General features: G+C 41.3%; 1 protein-coding gene across 2 annotated transcripts in view; it reads right to left on the reverse strand.

The window, feature by feature from the left end:
- Positions 1–7,652: 7,652 nt before the first annotated feature.
- Positions 7,653–17,013, reverse strand: part of stxbp6.L (syntaxin binding protein 6 L homeolog) — a 62,343-nt gene continuing 52,982 nt past the window's right edge. Inside the window, 3 exon segments of one of the 2 annotated variants that reach the window (NM_001089675.1) lie at positions 7,653–8,638; positions 10,034–10,191; positions 10,690–10,855. In NM_001089675.1, the coding sequence (NP_001083144.1) occupies positions 8,615–8,638; positions 10,034–10,191; positions 10,690–10,855 (348 nt within the window). In that variant the 3' untranslated portion in view covers positions 7,653–8,614. 2 annotated transcript variants of the gene reach the window in all.

A 17,013-nucleotide genomic window follows, 5' to 3' on the forward strand; every position in this document is an offset into this window, starting at 1 on the left:
CCCAAATATGAAAGCCTAGGGTCCTCTGAACAGTTTGATGCCCAATATGTATAGGTGTACCCAAGCACGTGGCATACAGGGGCCCCAAAAGGAAGACCCCCATATAGTCTGTCATTTCAGGTACTGCAAAATCAACACATTTACATCGTTAGGGGGGGGGCAAAAGTAGAAAACAGTAAGTTCACCCCAGAAAACCATATATTTTCGGAAAGTACACATTCCAACGAATCCAAATTGGGTATGCATGTCTTTCTACGCCAAAGTACCAAGCCGCAAACCATTCCTAAATTTGGTGCTTTAGGTGACATTTCCAAAAATCACCTCAAAATATCTACCCTGCAGCATCGTATTACCCACATACTTTTAGGTATCAAGACAAATCACCCCAAATATGAAAGCCTAGGGTCCTCTGAACAGTTTGATGCCCGATATGTATAGGTGTACCCAAGCACGTGGCATACAGGGGCCCCAAAAGGAAGACCCCCATATAGTCTGTCATTTCAGGTACTGCAAAATCAACACATTTACATCGATTTGGGGGGGGCAAAAGTAGAAAACAGTAAGTTCACCCCAGAAAACCATATATTTTCGGAAAGTACACATTCCAACGAATCCAAATTGGGTATGCATGTCTTTCTACGCCAAAGTACCAAGCCGCAAATCATTCCTAAATTTGGTGATTTAGGTGACATTTCCAAAAATCACCTCAAAATATCTACCCTGCAGCATCTTATTACACACATACTTTTAGGTATCAAGACAAATCACCCCAAATATGAAAGCCTAGGGTCCTCTGAACAGTTTGATGCCCAATATGTATAGGTGCACCCAAGCATGTGGCATATAGGGGCCCTAAAATGAAGACCCCCATATAGTCTGTCATTTCAGGTACTGCAAAATCAACACATTTACATCGATTTGGGGGGGGCAAAAGTAGAAAACAGTAAGTTCACCCCAGAAAACCATATATTTTCGGAAAGTACACATTCCAACGAATCCAAATTGGGTATGCATGTCTTTCTACGCCAAAGTACCAAGCCGCAAATCATTCCTAAATTTGGTGATTTAGGTGACATTTCCAAAAATCACCTCAAAATATCTACCCTGCAGCATCGTATTACACACATACTTTTAGGTATCAAGACAAATCACCCCAAATATGAAAGCCTAGGGTCCTCTGAACAGTTTGATGCCCAATATGTATAGGTGTACCCAAGCATGTGGCATATAGGGGCCCTAAAATGAAGACCCCCATATAGTCTGTCATTTCAGGTACTGCAAAATCAACACATTTACATCGATTTGGGGGGGGCAAAAGTAGAAAACAGTAAGTTCACCCCAGAAAACCATATATTTTCGGAAAGTACACATTCCAACGAATCCAAATTGGGTATGCATGTCTTTCTACGCCAAAGTACCAAGCCGCAAATCATTCCTAAATTTGGTGATTTAGGTGACATTTCCAAAAATCACCTCAAAATATCTACTCTGCAGCATCGTATTACCCACATACTTTTAGGTATCAAGAGAAATCATCCCAAATATGAAAGCCTAGGGTCCTCTGAACAGTTTGATGCCCAATATGTATAGGTGTACCCAAGCACGTGGCATATAGGGGCCCTAAAAGGAAGACCCCCCCTTGTATGTTCTGTCATTTCAGGTACTGCAAAATCAACACATTTACATCGTTTTGGGGGGGGCAAAGGTAGCAAAAAGTAAGTTCACCCCAGAAAACCATATATTTTCGGAAAGTACACATTCCCACGAATCTAAATTGGGTATGCATGTCTTTCTACTACAAAGTACCAAGCCGCAAACCATTCCTAAATTTGGTGATTTTGGGGACATTTCCAAAAATGACTTCAAAATTTCGACCCTGCAGCATCGTATTACCCACATACTTTTAGGTATCAAGACAAATCACCCCAAATATGAAAGCCTGGGGTCCTCTGAACAGTTTGATGCCCAATATGTATAGGTGTACCCAAGCACGTGGCGTATAGGGGCCCCAAAACGAAGACCCCCATATGGTCTGTCATTTCAGGTACTGCAAAATCAACACATTTACATTGTTTTGAGGGGGGCAAATGTAGAAAAAAGTAAGTTCACCCCAGAAAACCATATATTTTCGGAAAGTACACATTCCCACGGATCTAAATTGGGTATGCATGTCTTTGTACTCCAAAGTACCAAGCCGCAAACCATTCCTAAATTTGGTGATTTTGGGGACATTTCCAAAAATGACTTCAAAATTTCGACCCTGCAGCATCGTATTACCCACATACTTTTAGGTATCAAGACAAATCACCCCAAATATGAAAGCCTGGGGTCCTCTGAACAGTTTGATGCCCAATATGTATAGGTGTACCCAAGCACGTGGCGTATAGGGGCCCCAAAACGAAGACCCCCATATGGTCTGTCATTTCAGGTACTGCAAAATCAACACATTTACATTGTTTTGAGGGGGGAAAATGTAGAAAAAAGTAAGTTCACCCCAGAAAACCATATATTTTCGGAAAGTACACATTCCCACGGATCTAAATTGGGTATGCATGTCTTTGTACTCCAAAGTACCAAGCCGCAAACCATTCCTAAATTTGGTGATTTGGGGGACATTTCCAAAAATGACTTCAAAATTTCGACCCTGCAGCATTGTATTACCCACATACTTTTAGGTATCAAGACAAATCACCCCAAATATGAAAGCCTGGGGTCCTCTGAACAGTTTGATGCCCAATATGTATAGGTGTACCCAAGCACGTGGCGTATAGGGGCCCCAAAACAAAGACCCCCATATGGTCTGTCATTTCAGGTACTGCAAAATCAACACATTTACATTGTTTTGGGGGGGGCAAAGGTAGAAAAAAGTGCGTTCACCCCATAAAACCATATATTTTTGGAAAGTACACATTCCTGCGAATCCAAATTGGGTATGCATGTCTTTGTACTCCAAAGTACCAAGTCGCAAGCCTTTCCTAAATTTGGCGATAAAAGCAACTGTTTTTACATTTCTGAAAATCGCCTAAAAATATTGCAATTGGCCGCATTTATCTCACCCAATTTCTTACATACAATTGTAAAACACCATAAATATTGATGCCAAGGGTCTACTGAACAGTTTGATGCCCAATATGCATAGATATACCAAGGCAGCTGGCATGTGCGGACCCCAAATAAAAATAGTGAATATGAGTTTTCTCCGCTGCCCATTCGCCTTCTGTGAACATAGACCCTTGACTTCATATTATTTGCCTCAAGACCCTCCTAACAGCAATGACCCCCCAAAACCATACATTTTTGGAAAGTACACATTCTGCCGATTCCAACAAAGATAACGACGTCTTTCTACACGAAACTACCAAACTGCAAAGCTTTTCTAAACATATAGGTTTTTACAACATTTCTGAAAATCGCCTAAAAATGTTGCAGTTTGCCGCATTTATCGGACACAATGTTTTACGTACAAAGAAAAATCTCTCTAAATATGGACGTCAGAGGTCTAATAAATAGTTTGATGCCCAATATGTATAGATTTACCAAAGTATGTGTTGTGTATGGACCCCAAATGAAAAACGTAACTATGAATTTTCACGCTAGCCAACTAAGCTGCAGAAAAGAGAACCCTAACTGTACGTTATGTGCCGTAAGACCCCCAAACTGTAAAAAGACCCCCAGAAACCCATATATTTTTGGAAAGCACATATTTTGGCGGATCAAACTAAGTAAAATCTATCTTTCTATACCAAAGCACCAAACAGCAAAACGATACTAAAGATACATAGGGAACAATAATGCAGGGATAAAATTGCAATAAAACCACAAAAATAGCGTAAATCAATGAAATAACAAAATAATTGTTCTGACAGCGTAATTAGTGGCCGAAATCGATTATCCAATAGTCACGCTGCCAAAATAACACGTTTTTAGGCAAAAAAAACAAAAGATAACAGTATAATGAATTCGTAAAAAAAAAAAAAAACACCTGTTTGTGTATACATATTTGTGCACTAATAAAAGTTATCTGAGTGTGCAAATACATGTAAATAAGTGTAAATAAGTGTAAATAACTGTACAAAAGGGACCAAGTGTGCTAAAATTAAAAAAAAAAAATTTAAAAAAATTCCAATCTTTACTAAAATGCATAAATGTACTGTAAGTATGTGTAGGTGCAGGTAAGTGTGTAAAAAAACGTGCACTTACCGTTTTTGGAGCAGGAGAATCGCTGTCTTCTTTGGAGGAGTCCTGGCAGCGTGTCTGCAGAGTTGCTGCGCAGCAGGAAGTGCGTGGGCGGCTCTGCAGGCAGGAAGAAGGTGAGTGTAGTAGCAGACGCTCCATGCGATGCGTCTGCTACTTTGAAGTCGGATCTGCGACAATCGAGTCGCAGATCCGACTTGACAGCCCCCCAGCCTCGTTGCCTAGGGGGCTGTCTTCTCTCCCCACTCTCTGCGGAGGCGGCAAAAGCCGCCGAAGCAGAGAGAGCGCTCAGCTGCTAAAGAACGTACAATGTACGTTCTTGGCAGCCTGAGCATTTGCCTGCCAGCACGTACGCCGTACGTGCTTGGCAGGCAAAGGGTTAAAACTGTTTTTCATTACAGGTGAATGATTATGTTGGCATGCCTAACCATCAAAGGAGAAGGAAAGTTTAAAACCAAGCAAGCTTAATGAGAAAGGTTTACACGTGTGTGTGTGTGTGTGTGTGTGTGTATACACACATACACACACCCATAAACACTCAAAGTTGTTAAAAGAAACAAAGCATTTCTTTCCATCTATTGTGTACAAATGGGCTTCTGTATCAGATTTCCTTCTTTCAGCTTAAACCTCCAGGGCATGGACTTGAGCATGCTCAGTTTGCTCCTCTCTCCCTCCTCCCCTCCCTGCTGTAACCTGAGCCCAGAGTGAACAGGGAAGAGACTCAGACAGGAAGTGATGTCACACCAAGCTAATATGGCAGCTGCTATCCTAAACAAACAGAGAGAGCTTTTAGGGCTGTTTGCTCAGTTATGGTAAAGCATTCTACAGAATAAATAGAACGTTTTAGCTTGCACTGTTGTGGCTAATCTATTGGCAATAAACAAAACTAGTAGCTCTCCTTCTCCTTTAAACTTTGACTCCTTAAATAATTCTTAATGTCCCCAATTCATAATTTTTAAATAATATATTTTTTTAACAAATAATGAACTATTTGGTTAAAGGGTAAATCAACCCCAAAATAAAAATGTGCATAATAAAAGAAAACATAATTCTAAGCAACTTGTCAGAATATATTTGTTAAAAATTGTCAGTGCTTTATTCAGTTATTTGCAAGCAAAAAAAATTGCTATTTAAAGCAGTATTTGCTTAACTCCTTATAAACAATGTTGCTTGATTTCCCAGCAAAGACAGGTCTGTTAGCAGTTGCCTTGTCTTACATTGTATCAATTGTCTGAGCCATCAGGGCAGAGAATAAAAAAGGACAAACACTGCTTTCAATAGCAATACAGAACATTTGTAATGAATGTTTATTGTATAGCTGCTTAAAATGATGTTTTCTTTTACTAGGTGAAAAAAAAGAAAATATAGGGTTGAAATTCCTTTTAAACATAGCAGGAAACATCAAATGTAATCCTTTTGGGGGGGGGGGGGGTCTGGTTTCCCAATACAAAATCCACTTCCTACCTCTGCTTGCAACAATCTATTTGTCATAATTCCCCCTCTAGATGTTGGAAAGATCCTTTCAATTCATTGAACCTGTCTACTTTTCCCTCACAGCGTGTATTAAAGTGCGGATATATAGGACTTTTATCACTTTTCAATTTAATCAGGTTAATGTGCTCTCTCAGCCTACATTTTAACTTGATGTACAGCCTTGAATGCTATACTTTCCGCATGTTAATAGCTATACTTCAAATCTACTGTTATAATTTATATATATGTATACATTTGGTATGACTTTTTGTATTAGTGCTTGTACAGTTTTTTCAATACCCTAATAGTAGACCTTTAACCTCCAATCATGTGTTAGCAACAGGTCCTTTCCTTAAAGCGCTAGGCTAGATCATATTAGCCAACGAGGGGACTCTTCTTGCCACACATTTATATCCTTGTTTTAATACTTCTCTCTTTTTTTCATCGTTGAACAATAAATTCGATTTTTGAAGTTTTCTGCTATGTTTAACCAAATAGTTCATTATTTAAATCCTTCAATAATTTGGAATTATAGTCCAAGACCGCAAGGTCACACTTAAAAAATTAGGCCAGACCCTTCCCCTGTCTCTTCCTGGCTTAAAAAGATAATTCAACCTAATCTTCTATATATATATATTTTTTTACATATACGTTTTGATAATTCACCCATAATTCTATCTAAATTGTGTTTTATGAGAATTGACATACTAGTAAGAGAATTTGTGTGGCCTGAGGACAGACCAAGGAAAAAGACATGAGGTGCCAGAGGGCAGGGGCATGTTTATATATAGGCACCTGAGGGCGAATACATTTATTAAAGAAACCCCCCAACTGAACGTTTACTGCCTAAATCCGCTGGCGGAGCTGGGGATACCAAAAGGCCATTAAGTTCTACTTTAGGGACTGCTCTTCAAGGTCCAAGTGAAGCCCTTTTTGGGGCAATAATCAGTTTCCCTAGTTCCAACAGCTAAGAGATATGGGATCTTGTGCTGCATCTACAGTCCAATGGGGATTCATCCCACGGCGAATTGAAGCACCTCCCACAACTACAGGTGGTGAAATTCCCTTATGTGTATTTTTAATCAACTATGCAACCGTATTACATATTCATTTCTTCCTCTGCATATCCACATTTCTCCTGTGAAGAGGCCCTTGAATTTTCTTTCTATTCCTCTAATATTTTCATTCCCTTTTAGCCTTCTTTCTACTCCCTTTCTAAATGCCACTTTTGCTTCCCATGGGTTTCCTATAGTTTATACATTCAAAGCTCAAGAATAACTTTATAAAAACTAACCAGGATTTGTTGTATGTAAGGCTGTATTTCAAGGGTTTATATTAATCTGCTACCGGGGGCTGGTCTGGGATAGGTAAACAAACTATAACTCACAGTAAGTAAGCCAATTCATTCCAGCAGTATTAAGGTAATACCTCTCCCCGCTCATCTATATCTCCCAGTAATGTGGAAAATGAATATGGGAGAGTCACTTGGGATCTGTAATCCCCACAGGCATATTAGCAGCTAAGCAGTTTTAAGCCTGGTAATTTTGTTGAGAATTATTTCTATCAGCCATGAATCTTGAAGTTCAGTCGTAATCATCTCCCAGCAGGATTAATGCTCTAATTTAAAACAGAAAAGTGTCATAAATCAGCTAGAGAATCCGGAAGCATATAGAGCGGGGATATTAAGGCTGCATGTTGCTCATGCCTGATATAGAGGGACATAGGTCATTATAAGCCCTGTCCTAAAGGCTCAGCTCAGGCTAAATATGTACTTATCAGAGGAAAGAATATATCACGCGTATATGAATACTTACAGCAAGTTAAACACTGGTTATTAAATATTCACAGCAACGTAAAAGGTATAAAAAGTACCCTTTTCACGATTAAAAAGAAAACCCATTGGCATCAAAAAGAGCTGCAATTGTTTGTTTTTTTTCATTCTGTTTTATTGTCATTGACTACTTAGGAAATAAAAATACCATCCCTTTTGTATCTTCACCAGATATGAACCCCTTTATTGCTTTTAGATATTAACATGGATCAAATTAAAATGTGCAGAAATGTTTAAAAAAAACAAAACAAAACAAAAAAGAACACGTGCCGACATTTGTCGGAAAGCTGGCATTGCACGACCTAAAACAAAGATAAAATGGGTCACTAAAGTCCAAAAAGCTACATGGTCTACTCTTGCGCACAGAAAGGGAATGCATAATATTACTAAGTGCTAGGCGCTGGCACATCTCCTATTTTTGAAAGCAATGGTGCATTCCCTGGATTTCGGATGTTTGAACAATCCCTGTAATTCGGTCCAATGTTCCAACCCTGCACAAGGAACGGCATCAGGTACAGCTAACCCACTCTTGGCATTTCATACTCTGTGTACCTTGCCTCGGCCAGTGCTCTCCTACTGTGCATTATCACCAATCATGCAATGCTCATCTCTTTAATTAACGTATGCGGTCTCATTTCATGTAATGCACTATGCAGTCTCACACTCATTGGAATTTTTTACTAGCTGTATTCAGTGTGTTGACTATGAGGATTCTTTAAAAAAAAACAGTTGCACTGCTTAAAAATCTCTAGTGCTGCTTCAGACCTTCAAGTAACCCATGGCTGTGATTGACAGAACACTCATCACGGGTCTCAGAGGCTACAGAGCAAAATGTGCCGAAACCGATCTGTGCAACAGCAACGAGATGAGGGGCTGCAGAGATCCGAGGGCTGAGGGTCACGTCCAGAACCGATTCTCCCCCAAGTCCAGTTCATCAGATGGAAAGATTGCATTGTCTGCAGTTTAGCCCTTCTCCAGAGGGACTCAGGGATGTGCAGCAGGAAACACAGGCCAATTGGCAAGTATCCCGTTCAAAATAAAAGAGATGTAATAATCTTGTGCTGAGGTTTTGGCATATTCTGGCAGGAAGTCCCCCCTTTTTGTCCCGTGCAAGTGTCAGCATTTGTGTTTCATAGCAAGCTGGGGAGAGATGGGAAGAGGTTAGAGGACTGACATTCCATCACATTGGTTCCCTGTCACAGTCACTTATTCATTAAGGATTTTAATTTAGCAAAGTAGGTCTGAGTTGAGTAAGAAAAATTAGTTCCAGCTGAGCCAACAGTATTATTAACACAGGTATAGGACCTGTCATCCAGAATTCTCGGGACCTGGCGTTTTCCGGATAATTAATCTTTCAGTAATTTGGATCTTACCGTAAAAGTGGAACTGTCACCAAGACACAAAAAGCTGTATAATAAAAGTCCTTTTCAAATTAAACATGAAATCCAATTTCTATTTTTTATTAAAGCATTCATAGCTGTTGTAAGCTCATTTAAAAATTTCAGCTGTCAATCAAATATTGTCTGCCACTCCTCTATGCCTTAGGCATAGAGGTGGGGCAGACAATTGCTTTCACTTTCCATTCAGCACTTCCTAGATGTCATTGCTCTCCTATTCCTAGATGTCAATGCTCTCCCCCACATTCCCCCTCTCTCTTCACCATTTAATTGTGTAGCCAGTAGGGATGCATCGAATCCACTATTTTGGATTTGGCTGAACCCCCGAATCCTTTGCGAAAGATTCGGCCGAATATCAAATATGCAAAATATGCCACATATGCAAATTAGGGGTGGGAAAGGGAAAACATTTTTTACTTCCTTGTTTTGTGCCAAAAAGTCACGGATTTCCCTCCCACCCCTAATTTGTATATGCAAATTAGGATTCAGATTCCGTTCGGTCAGGCAGAAGGATTCGGCTAAATCCGAATCCTACTGAAAAAGGCAGAATCCTGGCTGAATCCCGAACCGAATCCTGGTGCATCCCTAGTAGCCAGGGCATGGACATCGGGTCCCCATTCTGATGCACAAATAAGATTCATGCTAGGCTTGCCTTAATAAAAGTGTCCACAAAATGGCTCCTGCCTGCTTTCTATAATTATGAATTCCCAGACTGAAGGACACAAGATTCAAATAATTTATTTAGCGTAATTAAAGTTCATTTTGCTTGACTAATGTGATTAAATAGGATTTTGAATAATTTTTTTGGGTGACAAGTCCCCTTTAAGTCTACTAGCAAATCATGTAAACATTAAACCAACCCAATAGTCTGGTTTAGCTTCCAATAAGGATTGATTATAGTTTAGTTGGCGTCAAGTACAAGGTACTGTTTTATTATTACAGAGAAAAAGGAAATCATTTTTAAGAAATTTGGATTATTTGGATAAAATAGAGTCTATGGGAGATGGCTTTTATGTAATTCGAGCTTTGTGGATAACAGGATTCCGGATAACGTGTCCCATACCAGTATTATTGTAGCAAAGAAATAGCTTTGGAGCTATTTTGGAAATACCTATGACATGAAGTCTGCGCAACTCACCTTGTGCGCAGTATCGGCAAACTGTTGAGCGCTATTCATCATTTCTGCAGTTGACTCTTCTGCACGGCCCAGTCGCTCCCCGCGCTCATTCAGGGCTTGGCTAGCTTTCTGTACAGCACTAGTTACACTGTCGGCTGCAGAGTGAAGAATACTGTTGCCTGCAGAACAATAATAAAAACATACAGGGCTTCAAGCATCAATAGAACAGTAGCAACTCCCCAACACCCTTTTTTGGTAGGTGGCCAAAAGGTTGCGTAACTAATGACAAGTGGTGGCTTTTAACCAGCAAGCATTAGAAAACTCTCAGAAAGCTACAGTCATTAGATGCAAAGCAAAAATGATAAAATGGAATGTGGTTCACACGGTCTGATTTGTCTCTGAACTGCTGTTAAGAGGGTAGGTCACTTTTTTAAGACATATAAGAGGTCAACTGAATAGGAAGATAAGTAATAAAAATGAACAATAACAATAAAATTGTAGTCTCACAGAGAAGCAGTTTTCTGCCAGGGTCAGTGACCCCTATTTGAAAGCAGGAAAGATATAGAAGAGCAAGGCAATAACTCAAAAACTATAAAGAATAAATGAGGACTGCAAATTTGCTAGGAACAGAACAACCGCAACTAAAAGGTGAGTCACCCGTTAAAAACATTGCTCACCTGAGAACAGTTTGGGCGGACAGTTGATGAATTCAGGTTTCCGTTCAGGCAGGTACCTCTGACACGTGTGATAAAGGATCTGAAAGAAGGTGAATTTCTCAGAGCCGGAACTTGCCACCCACTGATCAAAACCATTGTCAAACTGCAGGTCAAATTCTGGAGACTCCTGGTTATGGGAAAGCAAATAAATCACAAAACAGTAGTCCAATGCTTTATTTACATATAAAAACTAGAAGTATGTTTATGGGGGCCAAAGGATCCCTACAAATATCTATGTACTATGGATATCTGTCCGTTCATTGATCATGTGATTTTGATAATTACATCAAACAATGCAACATGTCAGCCAAGGTGCTGCACTTTTACTTTCTTTTATTCAGGCCAACAAATCAAGACTGCAAAACTGCATATTGTTCCTTGTATGGTATAAATCTCTCAAGCCAAGAAGGCTAACCAGTTGGATAATGTGGCCAGTGTATGGAATCGAACTTAGCACAGACTTTTTGCTCAACTGCATAATACAAATACTGGGAAGCAGACCCTGCAGTTGCTTGCTTAAGTGTAGGGGGCCCAGTAAGGCCTCAATTACAGAGCAATTTTAATATATCTTGGTAGAATAGGTCAACTTATCTATATTTTGAGGGCCTCAACTGAATTTGCTCTGGGGCACAGTAACATCTAGTTATGCCACTGACTGAAGTCATTATTAATGTGGAAATGTTGGAGGCATCCCCTGATCGAGAAAGAAAACAAACACAGGGAATACAGAAGGATTACCCACAATAGAGGAAAATCACTAACAAACAAACATCATCTGATATTTTGTCTCATAGATAAACAACTCATTATGAAGGTTTAGCAGAATCAACACCATCAAACGAAACTATCCCAGGTCCTCCCAAAAGCAATCTGAAAATCCTGCTTAAACGCATTCCAAATTGATATAGTGAAGTGAATTTACCCATTTAATTTGCTCAGATCAATATATTGGCACAAGTGGTACAGTATATATATATATATACACACACACAGTGATTAAAGAGAAATTGCTTTTTGAACAATTACTTATTGAACAAGAAACCTCTAAAGTATTTCTTTGTGTTTTCCCAATTCTTGGTTGTTTGTAATAAATGACCCCGTATTTGGATACGTGTAAAGGAACATTAACACCAGAAAATGTAAGTGTTTTAAAGTAATGAAAATATAATGTACTGCTGTGCTGCACTAGTACAATGGGTGTGTTTGCTTCAGAAACACTACTATAGTTTATATAAACAAGCCGCTGTTTAGCCATGGGGGCAGCCATTCAAAGCTGAATAAGGAGAAAAGGTTTTACAGCAGATTACAGATAAGCTCTGTAGTATACAATTGGCTTCTACATAGTTTATCTGTTTATCTGTATCTACTGTGTACTGAGCTTGAATGACTGCCCCCATGAGAACAGAGCTGCTTGATTATATAAACTATAGTAGAGTCCGTGAAGTTAGCATTTGGAATTTCCTGGGAGGGTGGGAGGGTGATCGATCCCCCCACGCACTACCGAGCACCAGGCCAAGGGTGTGTTGGTGAGTTGCCTGCAATATTGATAAATGGGGTTAGAACCTTCACTGCATTTTGTATGTGTGGCTTCTGTTTCCCTGGCCCTCTCCATGTCCACACCTTTCGGGATAGCCCCTCCCTCTCCTCATTAAGAACCCAACCCCCTAACTAATAAATTAGGCGGTCGCCCTTCCCCTGGTGTCTTTTTTGGGTTCTTTTCTCTTCTCACTCCAATTCACAGGAGTATTTTTATTTTTCAGAGAAGGAGCAGGGGCTTGCGTAGCGTCCCAGAGACAAGGGTTTTGCCTATATGGTTTTCCCTTAGCAGCTTACCTCATTTCGGCGCTCCCATTGGGGCACTATGGCTGCGTCTCCCTGTATTCTTGCCTCTACTGGCCTGCCTCACCAAGGGCGTCCAGCGGCGATATCGGGTCTACCCCATGCCCGCATCAGTTTTTAGGTACAGGAGGGGTTTGGCAGCAGTGTAGGGCTCACTCGACGCAAGGCGGATCTCTCCGCAACTCTGAGGACCCGCCGAGCACACAGGAAATGACAGCCGCTCGCACAACAGCTGTGCGCGTCAGCGCACAGAGCGTTAGGCTCTCTATAGCTATCCAGCCAATCCAATTCGGTGGAACGCACCATAGGGGGAGGGGCATAATGCCTATTTAGGTATTTCCTCTTCTTGGCGTCCTCGTGGCTGACGCTTCCTCTGGAAACTCCTGCTCAGTGCTATTCAGTGCTCGGTAAGTTCATAGAGGAATAATGTTAGGGGTATCTGCATATGAACTCTTTGGGTTCTGGAATGATTTTGTTTTTTATGGCAGATTTTCCTTTTCTTGGGCCCCTGTATTATTCCAGCTGCCACCCCAAACAAGACTCCTTTCTCTGGTTGAGGTATGTTTAAAAAAAAAAAAAAAAAAAAAAATATAATAAATAAACAAAAGGGGGGATGTTAATTGACACTCTTACCAATGTTAATTCTGGTTGCAGTGCCATCATGAGACCACACAGATCTAAGGAGAGACCTAGAGAGATCTCAGAAGAGACAGAGGAGACACAGCTTGCTACATCTCCTATATGTCTTGGATGTACGGCCCCTTCTTTACCAGACAAGAAATTATGTCAGTCGTGCCTTACTGCAGCCTCAGGCTTAGAACCAGGCTCAAGTGCAGGTATAATGGCTTGGATTAAGGAGGCAGTGGCCAAAGAAGTATCTATCGCAACAGCTTCTACGTCAAAGGGTCCTCAGGTGGAATTGGATCTAGATTTCAATGACACATTTGCGACAAGAATATCAGAAGATCAGTCTTCATTATCATCAGAGGAAGAAGAGGAAGTCCAATCTTCCTTTGATTTTTCACTCATACAACCACTAATTAGAGCGGTAAGGGCATCACTAGCCTTGGAAGATGTGGATCAAGCATCATCTACATCATCATTTTTACCATGCTCTAAACCCAAGGGACAAACTTTCCCATTACATCAAGAGGTTATGGATCTCATTAAAACAGAATGGGACATTCCATCAAAACGTAGCTCCATGCAATCTAGATGCAACAGGCTATATCCTTTTAAGGATGAAGAAGTCAAGGATTTCTGCACCATACCGAAAGTAGATGCCCCAATTTGGAGTATATCTAAGAACACGGTTCTACCCATAGAGGAACATGCTGTTATGAAGGATGCAATGGATAAAAGACTGGATGCAGACTTGAAAAGAGTGTTTACCACGGTTGGAGAAAGCCTTAAACCGGCCATCGCTAACCTTTCAGTAGCCAAATCCCTGGAGGTATGGCTATCAAATCTAGATACAGCCTTAAAGGAAGGTCGAGAGACATCTGAGATTTTAGAAGGCCTCAAAGAACTGAAATTAGCTTCAGCTTTCTTGGTCAACTCTTCAGTGGATCAGATAAGGTTGGCATCTAGATCATTGGCACTATCAATTTCAGGAAGAAGAGCCTTATGGCTTCGGGCGTGGGAAGCGGACTCCGCTTCCAAGACGGCTCTCTGTTCATTACCCTTCCAAGGCCAAGTATTATTTGGGAAAAGGCTGGAAGAACTCATCTCAAAGGCTTCTGGAGGCAAGAGTCAGTTATTACCTCAGAGAAAGAAACAACAACCATGGAAACAACCGGCACGAGGAAGGTCATCGGGCAGAGTCAGATTTATGCCATATAATAGTCGGTCCTTTCGTTCTGGAAGGGATACATCAAGACAGGACAGTTGGAAAGCAGGCCAATCAGGCTTCTTTCGTCTTCCCAAGAATAAGGCAGGAGATAATACCCGCAAACAGTCATGAAGGTGGTGCAACCCAGGGGCCTGCTCTAGGAGGGAGAATACAATCCTTTCAGGCCGCCTGGGAACGATCCATAGAAGACAGATGGGTTCTAGGGATTGTAAAACTAGGCTACAGTCTAGAATTCAATTCCGGCCCGCCGGTTCAGGGTTTTCTCACATCCCCATTACCAACAGACCTGACAAAAAGGGCTGCCTTATGGGCTTGTCTGGCCAAGTTAGAGGAACAACAAGTCATATGTCACATTCCATTGGACCAAAAAGGAACAGGGGTCTACTCTCGCTTCTTCATAGTCCGAAAGTCCTCAGGCTCTTGGAGACCAATACTAGATCTGGCAAGGATCAACAAGGTATTGAAAGTCCAACATTTCAAGATGGAATCCATCGAATCGGTAAAATCGTCCATTTCTCCAGGGGCTTGGATGTGCACCATGGATATCAAGGATGCCTATCATCACATTCCTATAGCAGAAGCACACCAAAAGTTTCTTCGCTTTGCAATTGGAGACCATCATTTCCAATACAGGTGTCTACCCTTTGGTCTGGCAACTGCCCCAAGGGTATTCTCAAAGGTTCTAGTCTCCTTGGTGGCTTATCTAAGATGGAAAAAGATACGCTTATTCCATTACCTGGACGACCTGATTCTAGTAGCCTCATCAAGAGAGCAGGCAATCAGACAAAGAGATTTATGTCTGGAGACATTGACAGCCCATGGTTGGCTAATCAATGCAACGAAAAGTCATCTCATTCCATCCCAGAGGATCACTTATCTGGGAGCCATAATAGACACAGTGTCAGGGAAACTGACATTATCAGAGGGGAGGCAAATGTCTCTCTCGACAGCAGTCAAACGATTATTGACAACACCAGAAGATCTGGCATTAGTATTCCTAAAGATCTTGGGCATGATGGCTTCCACGATCGGACTTGTACCATGGGCCCATTGGAGAATGAGGCCGCTCCAAATGTCGTTCCTACAACAATGGGACGGGGAATCTCAACATCAGATAATACAGATATCGTCACAGTTAAGAACATCTCTTCTTTGGTGGGGAGAACAAACACACCTAAACAAGGGCACCGAGTTGTTCCCAGAACCATGGTTAATAATGTCCACAGATGCCTCAGGGCTAGGATGGGGAGCAGAGCTAGGATCCAGAGTAGCTCAAGATCGCTGGCAGTACCCATTACCAGACGTCACATCAAACATACTGGAGCTAAGGGCAATACGACAAGCCTGCCTCTTCTTTCAGGAACAATTAAGAGGTACACGATTAAAAATAAAATCAGACAACATCACAGCCGTAGCCTTTCTAAGAAGGCAGGGGGGCACAAGAAGCCTGGATCTTTTAGAAGAAGTACAGCCCATCTTTCAATGGGCAGAAGACTTCTTAGTGGATTTTACAGCAGTGTATGTTCCAGGCAAATTAAACAAAGTGGCAGACCTGCTAAGCAGAAAGTTTGCAGAAAGGCACGAGTGGTCTCTAAGCCAAGAAATATTCAGGTCATTGGTACAGAGATGGGGACAACCATCGATCGACCTGATGGCATCATCCAACAACACCAAGTGTCCTCGGTTTTTCTCATGGATTCAGGATCCGAAAGCACTGGCAGTGGATGCTCTGACACAGTCATGGAGATTCCATTTAGGTTACATATTTCCTCCTCTTCCTCTGATTCCGAAAGTGATACAGAAGATAAGAGAGGATCAGGTAGATGTGATCTGCATCACTCCAGCATGGCCACGAAGGCCTTGGTTTACAGACCTAATCCATCTGTCAATAGACCAACCATGGAGGCTTCCAACATCAGACCACATGTTGACCCAGGGTCCATACGTACACCCAGATCCAGGATCCCTGGCTCTGACGGCATGGAGGCTGAGAGGCAAGGTTTAGAAAACCATGGACTTTCCAACAGAGTTATTCACACCCTATTGCAATCCAGGAAACCGTCGACCAGTAATAGATATGCCAAAGTGTGGGAAAGGTTTAGAGTCCATTCCAACATAGGGTCCACAGAATCAATCTCAGCATCTAATATATTGGAGTTTCTTCAATCAGGTCTCGATAGAGGCCTGAGCGTAAGTACACTGAAAACACAAGTTTCGGCAATATCCGCAATATCAAACACTACATGGGCTAACCATCCTTTAATTGTACGCTTCTTTAAAGCAGCCATAAGAATTCTTCCGGCAAGACGGTCCACCTGCCCAAGTTGGGACTTATCTTTAGTACTACGCATGCTATCTTCAGGTCCATTTTCATTCAACAATCAGATGTCACTTTGGGATCTAACTCTCAAAGTAGTATTTTTGGTGGCCATCACCTCAGCCAAGAGGGTAGGAGAACTGCAGGCCATCATATTCAATGATCATAGCCCAACTATCTTTCCAGACAGATTGGTGTTGAAATTTTGTCCTTCGTTCAAGCCTAAGGTGGTTTCTCCATTCCACTTAAAGGATGAAATTGTAGTCCCTACATTCGC

Source organism: Xenopus laevis, chromosome 8L (genome assembly GCF_017654675.1).
Source record: "Xenopus laevis strain J_2021 chromosome 8L, Xenopus_laevis_v10.1, whole genome shotgun sequence".
Taxonomy (NCBI): Eukaryota; Metazoa; Chordata; class Amphibia; order Anura; family Pipidae; genus Xenopus; species Xenopus laevis.